At 43.2% G+C, this 17,018-nt stretch overlaps 1 protein-coding gene across 3 annotated transcripts in view; it reads right to left on the bottom strand.

Annotated features, from left to right (window-relative positions):
* MRPS35 (mitochondrial ribosomal protein S35) overlaps window positions 1-17,018 on the bottom strand; it is a 55,753-nt gene that overhangs the window by 22,097 nt on the left and 16,638 nt on the right. For 2 of the 3 annotated variants that reach the window (XM_073315402.2, XM_073315420.2), the window contains exons 6-7: window positions 9,032-9,141; window positions 201-290 (exon numbers count right to left, since the gene is read on the bottom strand). In XM_073315402.2, the coding sequence (XP_073171503.1) occupies window positions 201-290; window positions 9,032-9,141 (200 nt within the window). The remainder of the gene's footprint in view (window positions 1-200; window positions 291-9,031; window positions 9,142-17,018) is intronic. The other variant, XM_073315412.2, reaches the window with a different exon arrangement.

Genomic DNA, 17,018 nt, shown 5'->3' on the forward strand with positions numbered 1-17,018 from the left:
AGCTAAACTGGAGCATGGGCTCTAACCTTTACCCACAACTGATTAAGTTAGCCTGGGCTTAAAGTACCTGCAAATCAGGTCAGATGTTTTTAAACCAGGGCAGGATTTCTTCTGTGAGGATGGTTGTAGAACAAAATCTGTTCTTTTTGTGCATCTGGAGACGTGTCTGTTAATTGTTGCTGCTTTTAATTTCCACTAACCTTGTGGAGCAGACAGAATTAAGATTGAGGGTGTTGGTTTCCATGCCTTCTGCATTAACAAAACAGCTCATCAAGTTAAAGCAGCAAGACCTGTGCAAATTCATTAAAAGCCATGGGATTACACAGATGTAATTGACTCATCTGTCCCGCAGAAACTTATTATTGGCGATGCTCAACATAGGGACAACTCCTTTTGACTTACAGAACTAGAAACGTGGACAACCAAGGCATGAAAGACGTCAAGATCACAGCATGTTAGCAACGGTCACAAAGGTAAAGTATACAATCTACTGTTTAAACTAGCTTAAATTGGAGTTAAACACTTGCCAACCATTGTCCCTACTCCGCAACACTGAATCTAATTTCTCACTATTTAAAGAGTGAATATTTCTTCAAAGAACATAAACCATTTTTACATTATTACTTTCATAATAGCTGCAGAAGCCTTCAATTTCTCTATTTGTGCCCACCGCTTGCTTTTAGTTTAGTGTAATTAAAAAATATCCAGCCTCCAAATGGGAGCTGGGCCAAACCACCCTGTCACCAAATGCAGCCTGCCTCTACCACCACCTGAGCAGCTTTGAGAACATATAAAATCTTGCTTCACAGGATTTTAACTGGGAATTTTTGAGGTAACAGTTTGACTCTTAGTTATTTCTTAAAAATAAGATTGAGCACAAAGAGAACTGCACTGAAGGAAAAACTAAGCATCAGGAAAGCAACCTAAAATTTTTAAAAATAATATTAAACAAATGTAAGTCTTGTGATATACGAACGTAATAGATTTCTCTCCCACCTCTAGAACATAATCAGCACAAAGTATTGTTTTCCAGTACCTTCCTGCACTTGGAGGTTCTTTACAGCCCCCTGGTGGAAGATGTTTTCATAAAAACAAATAACCTTAATAGAAATGCTTCAATCAACTAATAAATTACAACCACTAAAACTTAAAGGACATAATAGTTACACAAAATAACCTAAAAAGCATGAGCCAAAGAACGTACTAACAACAGTACTGAGGATAAAATGGGAAATAAAATTAGGAATCAGTGTTGTCACCACATATGCATATTTGGATGACAACCCTCAAAATGTTTGGACAAAGTCTGGGATATATACATAAACCTGTAACTGAAGTAGTGTATCTAACTAGTGTTCCAAACGAAATACACAAAATGCAGGTGTCCATGATTAATTCTAAATTTATCATAATTTGCTTCATATTTCTGAACACAGCTAAGTTGTACTTTTACTTTCAATTAACTCGAGACTGACAAAGAACAGCTTTGAAATTCAGCTTAATTACAGCAGAAAGGCTCAAGAAATGTTAAAAGCTTTTTTATTCCTCAAGCAAAAGTAAATACTTGTGCTATGTACTTTGCTGAGGCCATGAAATTTGTCTGAAGCTCTTCTGAACACCACAAGCCATTTGGAAAGGATATTTAATGAATTTTGAACTTGCAACTGCCAGATTATTGGAAAAATAAATTACTTCTGCAGGTGAAATGAGATGTATCATTATTTACAATTCTGATGCAAATTTCCCAAAGGCTAGTGTCTAAAATTCATAACTGATAACCATGATTAGAGAGCTTAGTGTCAGCATCAAAGCTAGTAAGGTGTTGACACATTGAAAAGCTATGTATGTTATAACTGAATACTGAACAAGTTGCATCATTCTTAATCAGCGAAAAAGACTGTTACTTATCTGTACTGTAACTGCTCTTCAAGATGTGGGTGCAGACACGTATTCCATTCAGGTGTGCACACCGCCCAGTGCACCAAAGTCAGAAAACACTGCGTAGCAGTGCCCATACAGGTAGTGCTCATAACCACTGGCCTTTTAGGCCCTCCCCAAGCTATTTAAGGGCAACACAACTCTGACCTCTCAGTTCTTCTTCATACCAAACATCAATAATTGAGACTTTAATGGAGAGGGGATGTAGGGTTGGTTGTGAAATAAACATCTGCATCCACATCTTGAAGAATAATGCGACAGGACAGGTAAATAACCATCTTTTCTTCGAGTGCTTTGCAGACATGCATTCCACCCAGGTGACTCCAAAGCAGTATCAGGAGGAGATGGGGCTTGGAGTCTACTTTAAAGAGCAACTGCAAGAATGCCTTCCCAAAATTCAACTCTGATTTGGACATGATCGTGATACCATAATGTTTGGTAGAAGTAGGTATGGAAGACCAAGTAGCAATCTTGCAAACATGAATAAAGAAACATCACTGAGAAATGCAATCTTGGCCAAGCTGGTGTGATGAGACTCAAGATGATATGATCCAGCTTCATCTCAGGAATGACTGGGATTGGGGAAAAGCATGCATCAGGACTGATCCACTATTCAGATTAAATGAATTGCTCAGGGAACATGGACTGAGACCTACTCAAGACCCGCACTACTTGTTGTCCTTCATTGCAAACAGATGCAAAGATGGACCTTAGCACATCGTTTTTCAGAGACCACTCATGATCCTAGGAGAAATTCCTGCCAAGACAATCGGCCAAGTAATTCCGGACCCCTAGTAAATAAGCAACTGCAGGAGTGATGTTATCTTCGGTGCAGAGCTGCCCAAGCTTTGTCAAGAGGTGATGAAGTTGACTGGAGCGAGCTCCCTTTCGCTTCTTCACATAATAGGTTGTGGTGGTGGTGGGTACACGAACTGCTACTCAAAATACCTTGCAGGCATGGTAAATGACTCAAAGCACCAGGATGTTGATATGAAGAGATGCTTCCTGCTCCATCTTCAAACCTTGAACCCCCAATTCCCCCAGATGTGTCCCCCAACCTATTATGGAAGCACTGGTAATTATGATCCTGCCTGGGATAGAGGGGGCAAGCAAAGGCAACACCCTGGCATACACTGCTCTGAACTAATCACCACTGGAAGGAATCCAGACCTTCTGGAGGCACTCGAACTTCACAGTCCAATGCTTGACAATTTGGGTGATAGATCAACTTCAGCCATGCTTGAAAATGGCGAAGGTGCAATCCTGCATGCTGGTCCAAATAAGGGTTTGGCCATATGACCTAACAGCTTCAGAAACACTCAGGGTTGGAACAGAAGGGTGAGAAAAAAGATACAGACAGGTGACTAATTGCCTGGAATCACTCATTTGGCAAAAATGCCCTTGCGTTTGTAGAATCAAAGAGGGCCCCAATAAGCTTGATTTTCTGAGGTGGTATTAATCTTGTTCAAGATCAGACCCAGACTATTGAGAAAGGCATAATGTAAACCAGACATGTGAGCAGACTTGCCCCTCACTATGCAATTGTTCAAGTATGGGAAGACATGAATTCCTCTTTTTCTGAAGTATGTTGTCACTACTACCATGCATTGGTAAAAATGCAAGGAAGTGAGGACAGGCCAAAGGGTAGCACTGTGTAGTGATCATGTTGACCTGCCACAACAAATCTCAAACCTCTGGCGACTTGTGGAAAAAAGTGACCAGGTGGAAGTAAGTGTCCTGAAGATCCAGGCCAGCAAGCCAGTTGTGATTTAACACAGAAGAATAGCTGCTTAGAGTGACCATATGGAGTCTCCCATATTTGATGTATTTGTTGAGAGTGGAGATTGAGAATAGGTCTCATCCCTCCTTTGAATTTGGGGACCAGGAAATACCAGGAATAGAATTCCTTTCCCCAGTGCTGCAGAGGGACCTCTTCTATAGCTCCGAAGCACGCAGAGTGTGGACCTGCTGAAAGAGCAGTGGCTTGTGAGCGGGGTTCTGAAGCAGGAAGGGGTAGGGAAGAGAGATGCACAGAGACTGAATGGTGCTTAGGACCTATTTGTCTATTACTGTATCCCAAGCATGGATAAAGCAAGACAACCTGTCCCCAACCTGAGCAGATAGAGACATGGAAGTCACAACAGGAATGCTACCCTGGATCTGAAAGTCAAAATGGCTGCTCGCTCATTGAAGGATGACCAGCTAGCTAGCTAAAATTAGACCCAGAGGGCCTATTTCTCCTCCACAATCCATGTCCTCTTCTAGATAAATCCTGCCGCATAACAGGGAAGAACCACTGACAGAAAAATAGCTGTGAGTGATATTGATGCTGTTACTGCTGACCTCTATAATGCTGCCTCCTTGTGGCTGGAGTATTGTCAAGGACTCACAGGCCCTGTGCTCTCTCAGCTCCATACGGTCCCTCAGAGTAACCCTCTTCAGTGTGACAGCTTTCGATGAAGGTTGCTCCCTTTCTCTCTAGGGCTATGCCCTCTGGCCCTGCCACCTCCTGGAACTGTACCTCTGAGCCATCTGCACGCCTGTCTCTCGCCATGGGCTCCCTCAGGGAGTTCACTCGCCACACCCAGAAGCAGCAATGGAACCCTGATCTCTAGGCTGTAGTGACTCTCAGCCAGCTTAAAACACGAAGGTTTATTGAATGTCTGAACCCAGCACAGGAAGTTCTCAAGGCCCTCGGGTCCACCTTCTATCTGCGTCTGCCCCAGTCCCGATGGGCTCAGGCTGCTCCCTCAGTCCCCAGTCCAGCTGCCCCCTCCTTCCAGCCCATCATTGTATATCACCTTCCCCAATAGCCTCTCCTCCGTCCTTTGGCTTCGGTCCCAGGTAAAGAGGCCACCTGGGCCCTCTCTCGTCTTTTGTTCCCCCACTGGTCAGAACTGGTTGACTTCCAAGATGGGGTGGGCCTTCCGGTCACCAATTGCTAGGGTACCCAATTTCCAATACCTGGGGCTTTGACTGCTAAGCGAGGTCACACCGCCTCTGTAACAAACACACACCCTCTCCCACCACCTCGTTAAACATGCAGCACACAGGGAAATTGAGACACACACAGTATTCATGCATACCATTAAGAAAATTCCTTACTTCATCACAGGTAGAAACCCCCAACAAACAAATTAGCCCAAAAGTCCCTAAAAGAATGTAAAGTCTCATCAGTTTTCTACTGAAACAAAAGCCAATCATCAAAAGCTAAGTCTACTGTGCTCTGCTGAACATCAGGAGATCTTCTGGAATTTGCAACCATGAGGCTCTTCTCAGTCAGAGCTGATCCCATAGCTCTGGAAGAAGCATATGACACATCCAGGGCTGATTGCAGCAAAGCTTTGCCCACCAGATGACCTTCTGCAATGAAAGCCGTAAACTCTTAAGTGGGCACTTCTGGCAACTTATCTGTGAGTTTGAACATAGCGACACAACCGATGAAATCATATTTAGATAACACCTGCTGATTTGCAATGTGCAGTTGTAATCATGAAGATGTGTACATTTTTCTCCCCATCAAGTCCATCTTCTTAGATTCTTTGTCCCTGGTGGTGGACTTACATCCCCTCTGTCACGCTCTGTCGTTAATGCTGTTAGAATGAGAGACTGAACTGGATGGGAACAGAAGCACTAGAAGCCCTGCAAAGGAACACAATACTGTTTCCAGAGAGCTTTGCTGTAGGTGGTAATGAAGCTGGGATATTCCACAAGGACTTGGCCGGCTCCAAGGGAGCTTCATTTATCAGGAAAGCTCCCTGACCTGGAGCTAACATCTGGAGAATATCCAGCAAGGGTATGTGAATTCTCTTGCACAAACTCAGCTTGAATGCCCAAGATGGAAGCCATGTGCCTCAGGAGGCCCTAGTATAACTTAAAATCCTCAGGCACCAGGGAAGAACAGACCAGTATCGCAGGGTCATCAGGCGAGCAGGAAGTAGAAGGGGGTGGGGTCACTGGAGACTCCTGCATGAGAGCATCAGGCTGAACCAACTCAGGAGGAACGACCTCAGATTGTGCCTGTAATAGAGATGGTTCAGAAAGAGAAATTTTAGCCAGAATCGGCAACCTTCCCCTGGATTACTTTGAAGAACAGGATCTTGTACACCAAGGAACATCCCATGAATTCCAAGTGGGCCACTGGGAATAAGGGTCAGGGTGGCTAGTATGTACTAGGCCAGAGGCTCCATCCCTACTGCAGGAATGGTGCTGATCTCAATACTGATGGTGATCAAGGAAGATCTTGAGAACTTCCTAGAGTGGTGCTTTGAAGGAAAGGATGAAGAGGAAGACATCCCTAAACTCAAACTGAACAAGCCCTGGAAGTTGGCCGGGTGGTAGTGGAGGAGCGCCTCCGATAAGGCAAGCAAATGACCAGCCTCGTCCGAAAACCAATACAGGGATGGCATCAGTACCGATGATGAATGAGCACCGAAAGAGGCATCACGCTTCCACTATGCACTGGAGCTAACGGTAGTCCCAGAGGCCAGTACCGATCCCAAGATGAGGTCTGCAGCAATGACATCGATGCCGAAGAGACCTCCCACAGCAACAAAAAGGATGTTGAGCGCAACTCTAAACTCAGTGTTCGGCAGTGTGGTACATGATGCTGATGAACAAGATAACTCTGCAAACAGATGGTGCCAAGAGGACAGCAGAAGCAGCAGCTGCCATGGCAGCTGAATGCTCCTGAATTATTGGGGAATCAGAAACAGAGAGGGAGAGTACATCTCATGCTGACTGCAAGGCCAATGGCACACAGATAGCTGGTGCTGAATTCAACTGTATGGTGTCCAACTGATCTTGGCACAGTACTAGCAAGCAGTTAGGCAACCCAGCTCCATCCGACATATGGGAGGAATCATAGTGCTGGTCATTCCCCCTCTTGGAAGATAAAGAAAAATCTCTGACCTCTGGAATGGGACCTCTTTCTCAGAGGACGAAGGGAAGCATCTCATGTTGGCTCCAAAGAAGAGCATGGAGCTGGATGATCTGTGGATATCCCCAATGCCAAAGTGGGCCTCATGGACTGCTCCACCTGCATTTCCTTTTGAAACTCTTTGCAGATGGAGCACCTTTCTATAACATGCTCTTCTCCCAGGCACAACCAACAACACACGTGAGGGGTCGCTATTGGGGATATCCACCTCACATGACAGAATGTTTAAACCCCAATAAGGGCATTACCCAGGGTAACGATCTATCCTAAATAACTACTACAAACTAAACCTAGGGGTCTTGCTAAACACTACTGACCAACTATCTACAATAAAATACCAGAAAGCCTGAGCTGAAGTGGTCAGGGCGGCGCAGCCATTGAATAGTCTAGGAAGGGGAGAGGACCTTAAATAGGCTAAGGGGTGAGAAGACATGAGTACCACTCCTGCTAAGCAAAGTTCTCTGGCTTTGGTGCAAGGGGCGTGTGCACACCTGAGTGGAATACATGTCTACAATCACTCAAAGAACTGCTGCTTGAACTCAAAGGCAAAATTCCTACCAAGACGAGTCTTTACTTTGCCTTTTCAATTTCACTCAAACACAACCCTTTACCATTAATCAAGTTGTCTAACTGTAGAAAGTAGGCGAGATTGCTCTCAACAGAACCACTTTCAGCATCCATCTAAATAGATAAGGATCATGATGGAACCAACAGTCACAAAAAGGAGCGGGGGTGGGGGGAAAAGAGCCCCAAGACGTTTTGCTCATACTCATTCCACAGAGGAAGAGCCCTTATATGAACTGAGTGTAACTTGCCTTTGTACATTTCTTGCTCAAGGTACCTCACAGCACTTTACAAACAGCAGTGTACCTTAGGCCAATGTAGAAGGCCTTGTAGATGGAGCAATAGATTTCCTTCAAAATTTTGGACATTAGAATCTGTTTTATTGAGAGGTTAAAAATTAACATTACCAAAGATATCAAGGTTATAGTCTTATTCTTTCAAAGTGCAGTTTGAGATTGTTAATTTCCATTACAGAAGCCATTGCAGATCGGCAGAAGGGACCTTACGTTAACATTTTGCTACTAATCTCAAATAACCTATGAAGTCAGTAAAGAAGTTTACAAAATTGTATTAAATAAATGCCAGTTGTAACAGATAGTCTGTTGTGAACAACTTGGAATGCAAAGGCCTGTGACCAAAAAGTTGCACCTTATGTTTATTTTAACCTCAGTTATGTAGTTTTCCACTGAAAGATATACACTAACTTAATATACATAAGATATACACTAACTTAATATACATAAGATATACACTAACTTAATATACATACACACACACACACTCTTAATTTCTTTACTTATCTTTTTTTTTTTTTTTTTTAAAAAGGTTACATGATGAAGTGGACTGAACATGGGACTGGAAGCCAGAACTCCGAAGCTCTGAACTTGGCTCTAGTAACTTGCTATGAAACCCTGAGCAACACTCAGTGCCTTAATTTCCCCAGCTGTAAAATGAGGATAATACTGCTGATGTGCATAAGTGTTCTGAAGATTACCTAGTTAGTGCTTTTATATTGATAGTGCTTTACAAACACTAACATGTATACAATCAACAGATTTTACCCCACTACTGAATTAAATTCTGCATCTGTAGGATATTTTGGTTTATAAACAACTTCATATTTGGATTATCCTCTTAAATGCCGCAGCGAGAGACAGAAAACAGGCTCCTCCAAGGCAACCTGCTGAAATGTAACTGCAAATAACTGCAATGATTAGTGACCTAGAAATAGATGAGAGTTTTGAAGAAATGTTTGGATTGGAACAAAGCCCTTTTAGTTTTCTGCTTGATGCTCTTTCTAATGTTGGTAAAATTCATATAATCCAATTGTCACACATTTTTAAACGATTTTAAAATAATGATTTACAAATATGCATTTCTTCAGCACCTGGTGATACTTTAGATACTTATAAGATTTGCCTTTACAAACATATAGTTGCGAACTGAATACTTGTAATTGTATTTAATCAGTTGATTTTAGTTCAGAAAGGGACATGGGTTTAGTAAGACAAATTAATATACTAATGCAACAGGCCCTCACTACTTTTCAATAGGGCCAATACTACAGACATTTTTCTTGTGTTACCATACCTGTCTGTTGTAATGGTAAGCATATCGGTGTCCTTGCAGTACCGCTCTCCTACAAGTTTAATGAGCTTCTTCTTTGCATGGTCATCCAAGTTCAATTTGGAAAGCTTAACCTTGAAGTACAAGAGAAAACATCTTTAGTTCTTTTGCAGACCCAATCCACACAAGGTTTTTAGAATTAGCTAGACAGTATCTTTTACTGAGGAATTAAAAGTCATGAACTGAGATATGTGCATTCATAGAGTTGTCTTCAAAAGCATTACTTGTCAAAAATACTTAAAATATAGACAAGGAACCATTTGAGAACAAAGTTTTGGGGTGAATTTGTCTGTCTCTCCTTTTATCCAGATGCAGAGAAAATAAACAAACAGGTATCTTTTGCAGATCACTAGGACTACTACTCAGATATTTCAAAGATGCTTGTCTTAAGTGTCTAAAAAACAGGACGACACTAAAACGGAGGTACTCCAAAATACCACAACACTTACTGGGGGATTTTTATTACCCAACTGACAAATACAAGCATGCATCAAAAATATTCATAGCTATTATGGCTAGAAGAGATCGTACTGACCATATAGGCTGCGTAACACAGTCCACAGAGTTCCCCCCCCATAGTTCCTGCATCAAGCCTATAGCCCTTAGATGCAGAGAAAATAACTTTACAACGTATAAGCAAAAGAATCCAGCTAAGAGGAAATCAACCCGAATCTACGTGTTATGTACAGAATCTAAGTAAGAATGATAAACTGGTACTAGTAGCTATGACAGAGGTGGGCAAACTCTGGCCCACGGGACTGTCCTGCCCAGCCCCTGGCCGGGGAGGCTAGCCCCTGGACCCTCCCCCACTGTCCCTCCTCCCCCGCAGCCTCAGCGTGCCATGCCGCCAGTACTCTGGCCCTCCGTTCCTGCTGTGCAGTGCAGGCAGCGTGGCTGGCTCCAGCCAGGCGGCAGGGCTGCGAGCTCCTGCTGCTCAGAGCAGCATGGTAAGGGGGTGGGAAGGTTGGATGGGGAGGAGGGGCACTGAGGGGATGGGGAACAGGGGCTGTTGGATAGGCGTGAGAGTCCCGGGGGGCGCTCTGGATAGGGGTTGGGGCAGTGAAGGGACAGGGAGCGGGGAGGTTGGATGGGAGTGGAGTCCCAGGGAGCGGTTAGGGGGGCAGAGGGAGGTGGGAGAGGTTGGATGGGGTGGAGGTTCGGGGTGTGTGTGTCAGGGGATGGGGAAAAGGGGGCACTTAGGGGTGGGGGTCCCGGGAGGGGGCAGCCGGGGGACAAGGAGTGGGGGGGGGGTTGGATGGGTCAGGGGTTCTGAGGGAGGCAGTCAGGGGGCAGGAAATGGAAGGAGGCAGATAGGGGGCAGGAAATGGAAGGAGGCAGATAGGGTGCAGGCCAGGCTGTTTGGGGAGGCATAGCTTCCTTACCCGGCCCTCCATACAGTTTGGAAACCACGATGTGGCCCTCGGGCCAAGTGTCCATGGCTATGACACACTTGAATTCACTTTAGCAAATAATGGGTTCACGGAATGCACCTGTACAAGGATATTAGATTTCACGACGGCAAATTTTTGTTGAGGAGCAATGGGAGGACATATTAGAATCCACCAGTGTGAAAGGCAGTTGAGAAATTCTAAAAGGCATTACTGCTAACCATCAATAGACTAATTCCTCTGAAAAGGAAGACTGCAAGGAACAAGCAGTAGCCACTGTAGCTCTTTGAGGGACTGCTCAAAGATGAGAATTTGGGCTTGTCCATGAGGTGACTGTGTGCAGCAAGCTGGAGTATAAATCTATAGTCGCTCTAGTCTGCTGTGCATTAATTGGCCATGTGGACCCTGCTTCTGTGCACTAAGAGTACCAGTATGTGCTCTGACAATCAAAGAAGATGCAGTGCTGGTGTAGTCATATTGGTCCCAGGATATTAGAGAGAGACAAGGGAGATGAGGTAATATCTTTTATTGGACCGACTTCTGTTTGTGAGAGACAGAAGCTTTCAAGCTTACACAGAGCTCTTCTTCAGGTCTGGGAAACTTACAAAGACTATAGCTACACTACAAATTACTTCTGTATAACTTACGTCGCTCGGAGGTGTGAATAATCCACACCCCAAAGCAATAAAGTTATACCAACTTAAGCGCTGGTGGGGACAGCACTATGTCGGTGGGAGAGCTTCTCCCGCCAACATAGCTACCACCTCTTGCAGAGGCAGGAGTTATGAAGCCGAGAGGAAAGCCCTCTTGTATCGGCTTAAAGCATCTTCACCAGAAGCGCTACAATGGCACAGCAGCATCGGTGCAGCTGTACCACTGTAATTGTAGACATAGCCTCAGTGTCACAGATAAATACAAGATGGAACAGATTGTTTAGTATCAGTAGTTGACACATTTTCAAGGGACCATTCAAGGCGAAGTGGCCTGTTAACACCCCCACCAGTCAAAGGAAGGTAGGGGTTTGTCAACAAATGGCAGACAAAACCCCCAGACTGAGGGCTTGTACACACTCACGCTTACTGTGGTATAACTCAAGTTGCTCCGGGGTGTGAAAAAGCCATCCCCCTGAGCAACATAAATTACACCGACCTAAACGCCAGTGTGGACAGTGCTATGTCGGCAGGAGAAGCTCTCCCACCGCTTGGGGAGGTGGAGTAATTATGCCGACAGGAGAGCTCTCTCCCGTCAGCATAGAGCGCTGCACTACAGCTGCGTCGCTGTAGCAATTCTAGTGTAGACTAGCCCTGAGCCAATGGTAGCGAAAAGGGCTAAAATAATTAGGAAGCTTTAACAAACTTCAGGAAAAATGTATTAGATTAATAATGAGTAAGATTAAATTAATGACCCAAAAATGGCTGAGGCACAGAACTTGGAATATATGTCTTTAACCAACAAGAGGGAAAAAAATTGGGAAGTAGCACTAAAAATGTCACAGCACTAACTTCACATAACATTTTACAAATAAATATACAAAAGCTATGTTCCCTGTTCTGAAGGTCTTATGATTTAAGACAATATGACAATGCTATTGAGGAAGATTATTTTCCTCTAGGTCCAGACTATGTAAGAACGATTTATAGAATTTAGCAATGTGTAGAGGAGACGGGCTTACAGAGAGAATGGATGTCTGCTAGCATGTGACAGCACAATCAAAATGTTTGACAAATGACCTAAATGTGGATTACCTGTATTTTGCTGCATGTCACACCACAATTTACAGATTTTATTTTAAACTGTAAGTTCTGTTTTAAACAAGGTTCTGTCTACTAATTATATTAACCAGTTTCTTGAAAGAAAACAAAAAACACATTGTAACTTGCAACTGTAAATTCCCTCCACATGAATTTAAAACCTGGACCTTCACATCACATAGAGGTCAGCATCTGTTAAAGGTTTGTAGTGGGGCCTAGCCACTAGATGGGGACTCATCACACACAGTCTGTGGGTTACACAACTACTTAGTAGGCAAGCAGTAGAATTTTGGAGATCAGAAATATTGAGTTCTCAACCTTGCTTTAGGAGAGGAGTGTGGTGCATTGACTGGAGATAGGATAACCAAAGCACATATCTAGCACATTCAGTCCGAAAGGCAATTTGAGTGGAAGAGAGCTCTAATCTCCGTACTGCCTGCAATTTCCTTATGAACTCTCTGTACAGTTATTTGTAAGAAGGGGATCTTGACTACCTTTTAGTATCAGGATATGAGGTTTTCATAATAAGGGCTGTGTAAGTGTATGGAAATATAAAAAGCAGTCAGCAGATGTAAGATGTGAATTCTGTCTGTTGCTTACAGTTCAGTCCACATTACCCTATATAGGTACAGGCCAGAGGGGGTGGGGGGGGAGAAGAGAGAGGGGATGAGAATTTCCTCCTATTGAACAGGCAGCCTGATTTCACCCTAAACTCAGAATGTCGCACAAGATCCAGTACACTTGAGAGGTCTGGCTCCATGCAAGACACACAACAGTGTGTGCAAGAGTGGGTCTCGTATAACCAGCACCATTTAAAATGGAACCTCTTCCGGGGAAATGCCATACCATCACAGAGCACATTAGAAAAAGGTAATGAGTAAATACCTTTGCTCTCATAAGATTTTCTGCTGGATCCTTAGGGTCTACAAAGAGCACACTGAATGAGATCTTAGAAGACAAAGTTCTAAGTAGTTTAACTTTCATTAAAGCTTCAACAACAAAAACCCTTCTATAAGCCACTATTTAAAACAGCTGAGAGAGGACATTTCTACTACCAGTTTTAAGACGTATTTTTGAATAACCGTATTCAATTAGGTATTTTGTGGCTAAAATTTTGAGAAACATTCTTTGTCAAAGACTTCTTTTAAGAATGGGTCAGTGCTGCAGAAAGCTATATGAACAGATTATGCTATGAGCTCTGCAGGGTTTCAGCGACTGTGGGGCAAACCCACAACATGTTAGCATACATAGGCACTGGAAAATCATGACTATCTAAGCTTGCTTTAACAGAACCTCCTGGTATATTGTGAAAACCATCAACCCAGATCTCAGGCATTAGCTCTTATTTACCAACAACGCAAAACACTTCCATTGCAACATAGCAGTACTTTTCATACTACATTAGTTGTGCGGTATCTTTATCTGTTATACTCGCATGTGCATAGTGTAATTATCCCAAACTCATGACAACACACACCTTTATCGCATTCTCATATTACTGTGTTTCATGAGCAACATTTAATGGTCTGCTCAGTTTATGTTACAGGAATTTAAAAAGATTTCATTTTTATTTCTGTGCATTCAGGGCTGCATTACTGTGACAGACATTTATGCAGTTAGCTAGTTCAAGCAGGATAATAATTTCACTGTTTACAACTATCAACTAGAATGCTCCACACTGTTTTATGATAGTTAATGTTTATAACCCATAGTATCATTAACAGTCAATGATGTAAAATGACAGCGGATTATATTTTCAGTCCTATAACACCAGGTTTGGCTAACAGCAGATGAGATTCCTATTTGAGATTAGACCCAAGCAAGTGCATTGGAGGGGGAGGGAATGAAAAAATTGGGGGGACAAATTAAGATCTTAAAGAGCCTCTACACAATTATTTTCCTCAAAAGCAACACAATTTCTACACTTTTGTTTTATAAAACAAATCTAAATTTGCACATCAGCAACAGAGGTTTCCTTTTTCCACAGCACAATGGAGACGGTTGCAGCAAATACCTGCAAACTCACTGATAGAATCTCAGTCACTGTTTGACCTAATGCCATCTGCTTTCCACCTTAAAATCTCCTCCCCGCACCCCCCCCACCCCAAAACACACACACACACACACCAGGCAGATTATGTTGTCACAGGATTAATCAGAGAACACTAAAGACAGAATTCATTAATGGGGTCTGGGGTATGATCATAAGTGCCTCGAAGGCCATATGGCTAGCTGTTTCATTTGTACTCCCTTTTTTTGGTTGAATACTAATAACGAATATCCACATGCTGCTCTATAAACACTATATCACATGTTAATATCAGAAGACACACATTTCAGCTAGATAGGACAGTGTGTGTTTCAGGGGGAGTCACATGCGTGTGTAGGTACGTGAACACATACACCTACCTCTAAATCATTCAGAATATTCCTGTTAGCTAAAAAAACAACCTGTATTAGGACGTGGCTACTGAATATATGTAGCACCAGACCACTGACTTGTGATAACAGATGGTTACATTTTCTTTTTCCTCTGAAGCTTATTTTTCTTCTGAGCAATGCTCCAGTAACAAAAGTTACTGGTAAAGAAAATTTTAGAAAATTGTTGGTTACTGACCAGTCAAATTCAGTTCCAATTCACAAATGTAGCAACTTGTATCTAATGGGCAGGTGAGGGAGGGAAAAACAAAAAACTCCCCAACGAACTGGATAGCTCAGGGAACTAGATAGCTCAGAGGTAACATTATTCAAAGTTAGCATATTCTGATGGCTCTTCTAAAGAATTAGCCAAGTTGATGGTCTTCTGAAGCTTTTAACGGGACCTGTCCTTATCATACAAAAGCCACTATGACAGAGCCCACTGTCAGGGGGCCCAGACAGAGAGCTAATAAGGCGATATCAGCCACAAAGGCGATTCTTAAGATCAGGCTGAAAAATGACAATACAGTGCTTTTCAATAGCACTAAGTTCATTACACAAAAATAGAGAGAGTTCATCAAAAGCCATTTTCTGCATTATACTGCACAACCCCAGAACCTCTATGCTTTATAACAGATGGTCACTGACAGCAATCTACCAGATCTACATCATTATTAAGTATTTGGATTCCGATGTCAACAAGAAATAATCACCGGAAAGAACTGGGATTTAAGGACATTTACATTTCCGAAAATCTGAAGTGTAGCAAAATGCCTAATAAACCTATTCTAAAAAAAAACCCAGAAAAAACCCAACTGATTTTTAAAATTTTGGACTAGAGTGTTTCAATTTCACAACTACCTTGTTTAAAATGTAAGACTAAAAACAATCACACGCACCCCACCCCCCCACAAAGATACAAACACGAACACTGAGAATAAGATTTTAAGAATAAAATCAGGGTACTAAATAATGCACAGTTTTCTCAGGCTCTGAAGTTTCACATTGCCAGCTAACCACTGGTCAACTAAAAGAAGAGAGAAAAAAAGAGAAGGACCCCCCCCCCCACACACACAGTTTTGACAGACTTATGGAGAAGCCTGGATCCACAGCAGGAACAGTGAGCATCTAACTATTCCTACAGGAATGACAGCTACTACCACACACCTGCCTGTCCCAAAGAAGTGTTGTTTTTTGTTTGTTTATTTTTTTAATACCATTCTTTTACTGATACAAAAGCAATGAGAGCCCCCCACACATACACAGGCAGGCTGGGGGGCAGGTCTGTAGCTGACCCTTGGTCTTGCACAGGGTGCACCGGGAATGTTTGCTGGGCTGTAGGTGTGGGTTGGGTGGGGTCACAGTTTCTTGATACCAGGCACCCACCATGTGGGCTAGACAAATGCATGAAGATAAGACAGTCCCCAGCCTTCTTCCCGCCACTGTCAAGAAGACTGTTCCTCACAGTTGTAAAGGGAGACTGCTTCTGCTGAAGCCCCATTTCTACAAGCAGCAGAGGCTAGCATTGCCACATCACTACTGGCAAATGGGGTTATTAGAAGTGCAGTGTTACATCGGCCTAATTTACAACCTGCATTCATTTATATTTCCTATGAAACCACTACAGTTTTAAGCTGCACATGGGCATCTGGATCTCCTGAACTGCGGTGAGCAATTTTCACATGGCGATTAGCTTCTAACCTGAAATATTGAAACCTGAAATAACCTGCTGTCTTTATGCTCCTGCATTGATTGTTACAGACCTGATTCAAAGCCCATTAAAGTCTATTGAACTACTTTGACACTCAAACTCCTACAACAGATAGCTGCAGTGGAACGGGAGGCAGCAAACAGAGCTGTAAACAGGGGAGTTCGAGTAGGAGTTTGCAATGGAAGTTTAGGGGGGGAAGACTAGGAGAACCAGGCGGAGGAACAGACAGGCTAGTGAAGGGAGTGTGTGGTGTTCTGGCATTGTTGTGGTGCTCGTTGGGGATTTGTTTTGGTTTGGTTTGTGTTTCCTGGACTAACAGGACTTAGGTGAGAAGGCGATGACAGATACAGAGGCAGCAGTGGTAGTGACCCAAGCAGTGGAAGACACAATGAAGATGACAGGATGTAGAAGCTGCGGCATGTACATGATCCTGGAGGGGGTACCTGAAAAGAGTTTTCTCTGCATAAAGTACCACCTGATAGAGCTGATGGAAGAAAAGATCTGAGGATTGGAGATGCAGGTGGAAACTCTGAGTTTAGAAGGGGGTTCGAGCAGATGATGAAGTAAAGACATGAGGAGGCTGAAGGGGAAAGCTCAGACTTGCAGATGGAAGCAGGACCAAAGAACTCTGAGGGAAGAAAAGTGAGGGGGAAAGTGGACAGGGGAAGCATGTGACTAAGAGA

The sequence above is a fragment of the Lepidochelys kempii genome, chromosome 1 (assembly GCF_965140285.1).
Source record: "Lepidochelys kempii isolate rLepKem1 chromosome 1, rLepKem1.hap1, whole genome shotgun sequence".
In the NCBI taxonomy this organism is placed as follows: domain Eukaryota; kingdom Metazoa; phylum Chordata; order Testudines; family Cheloniidae; genus Lepidochelys; species Lepidochelys kempii.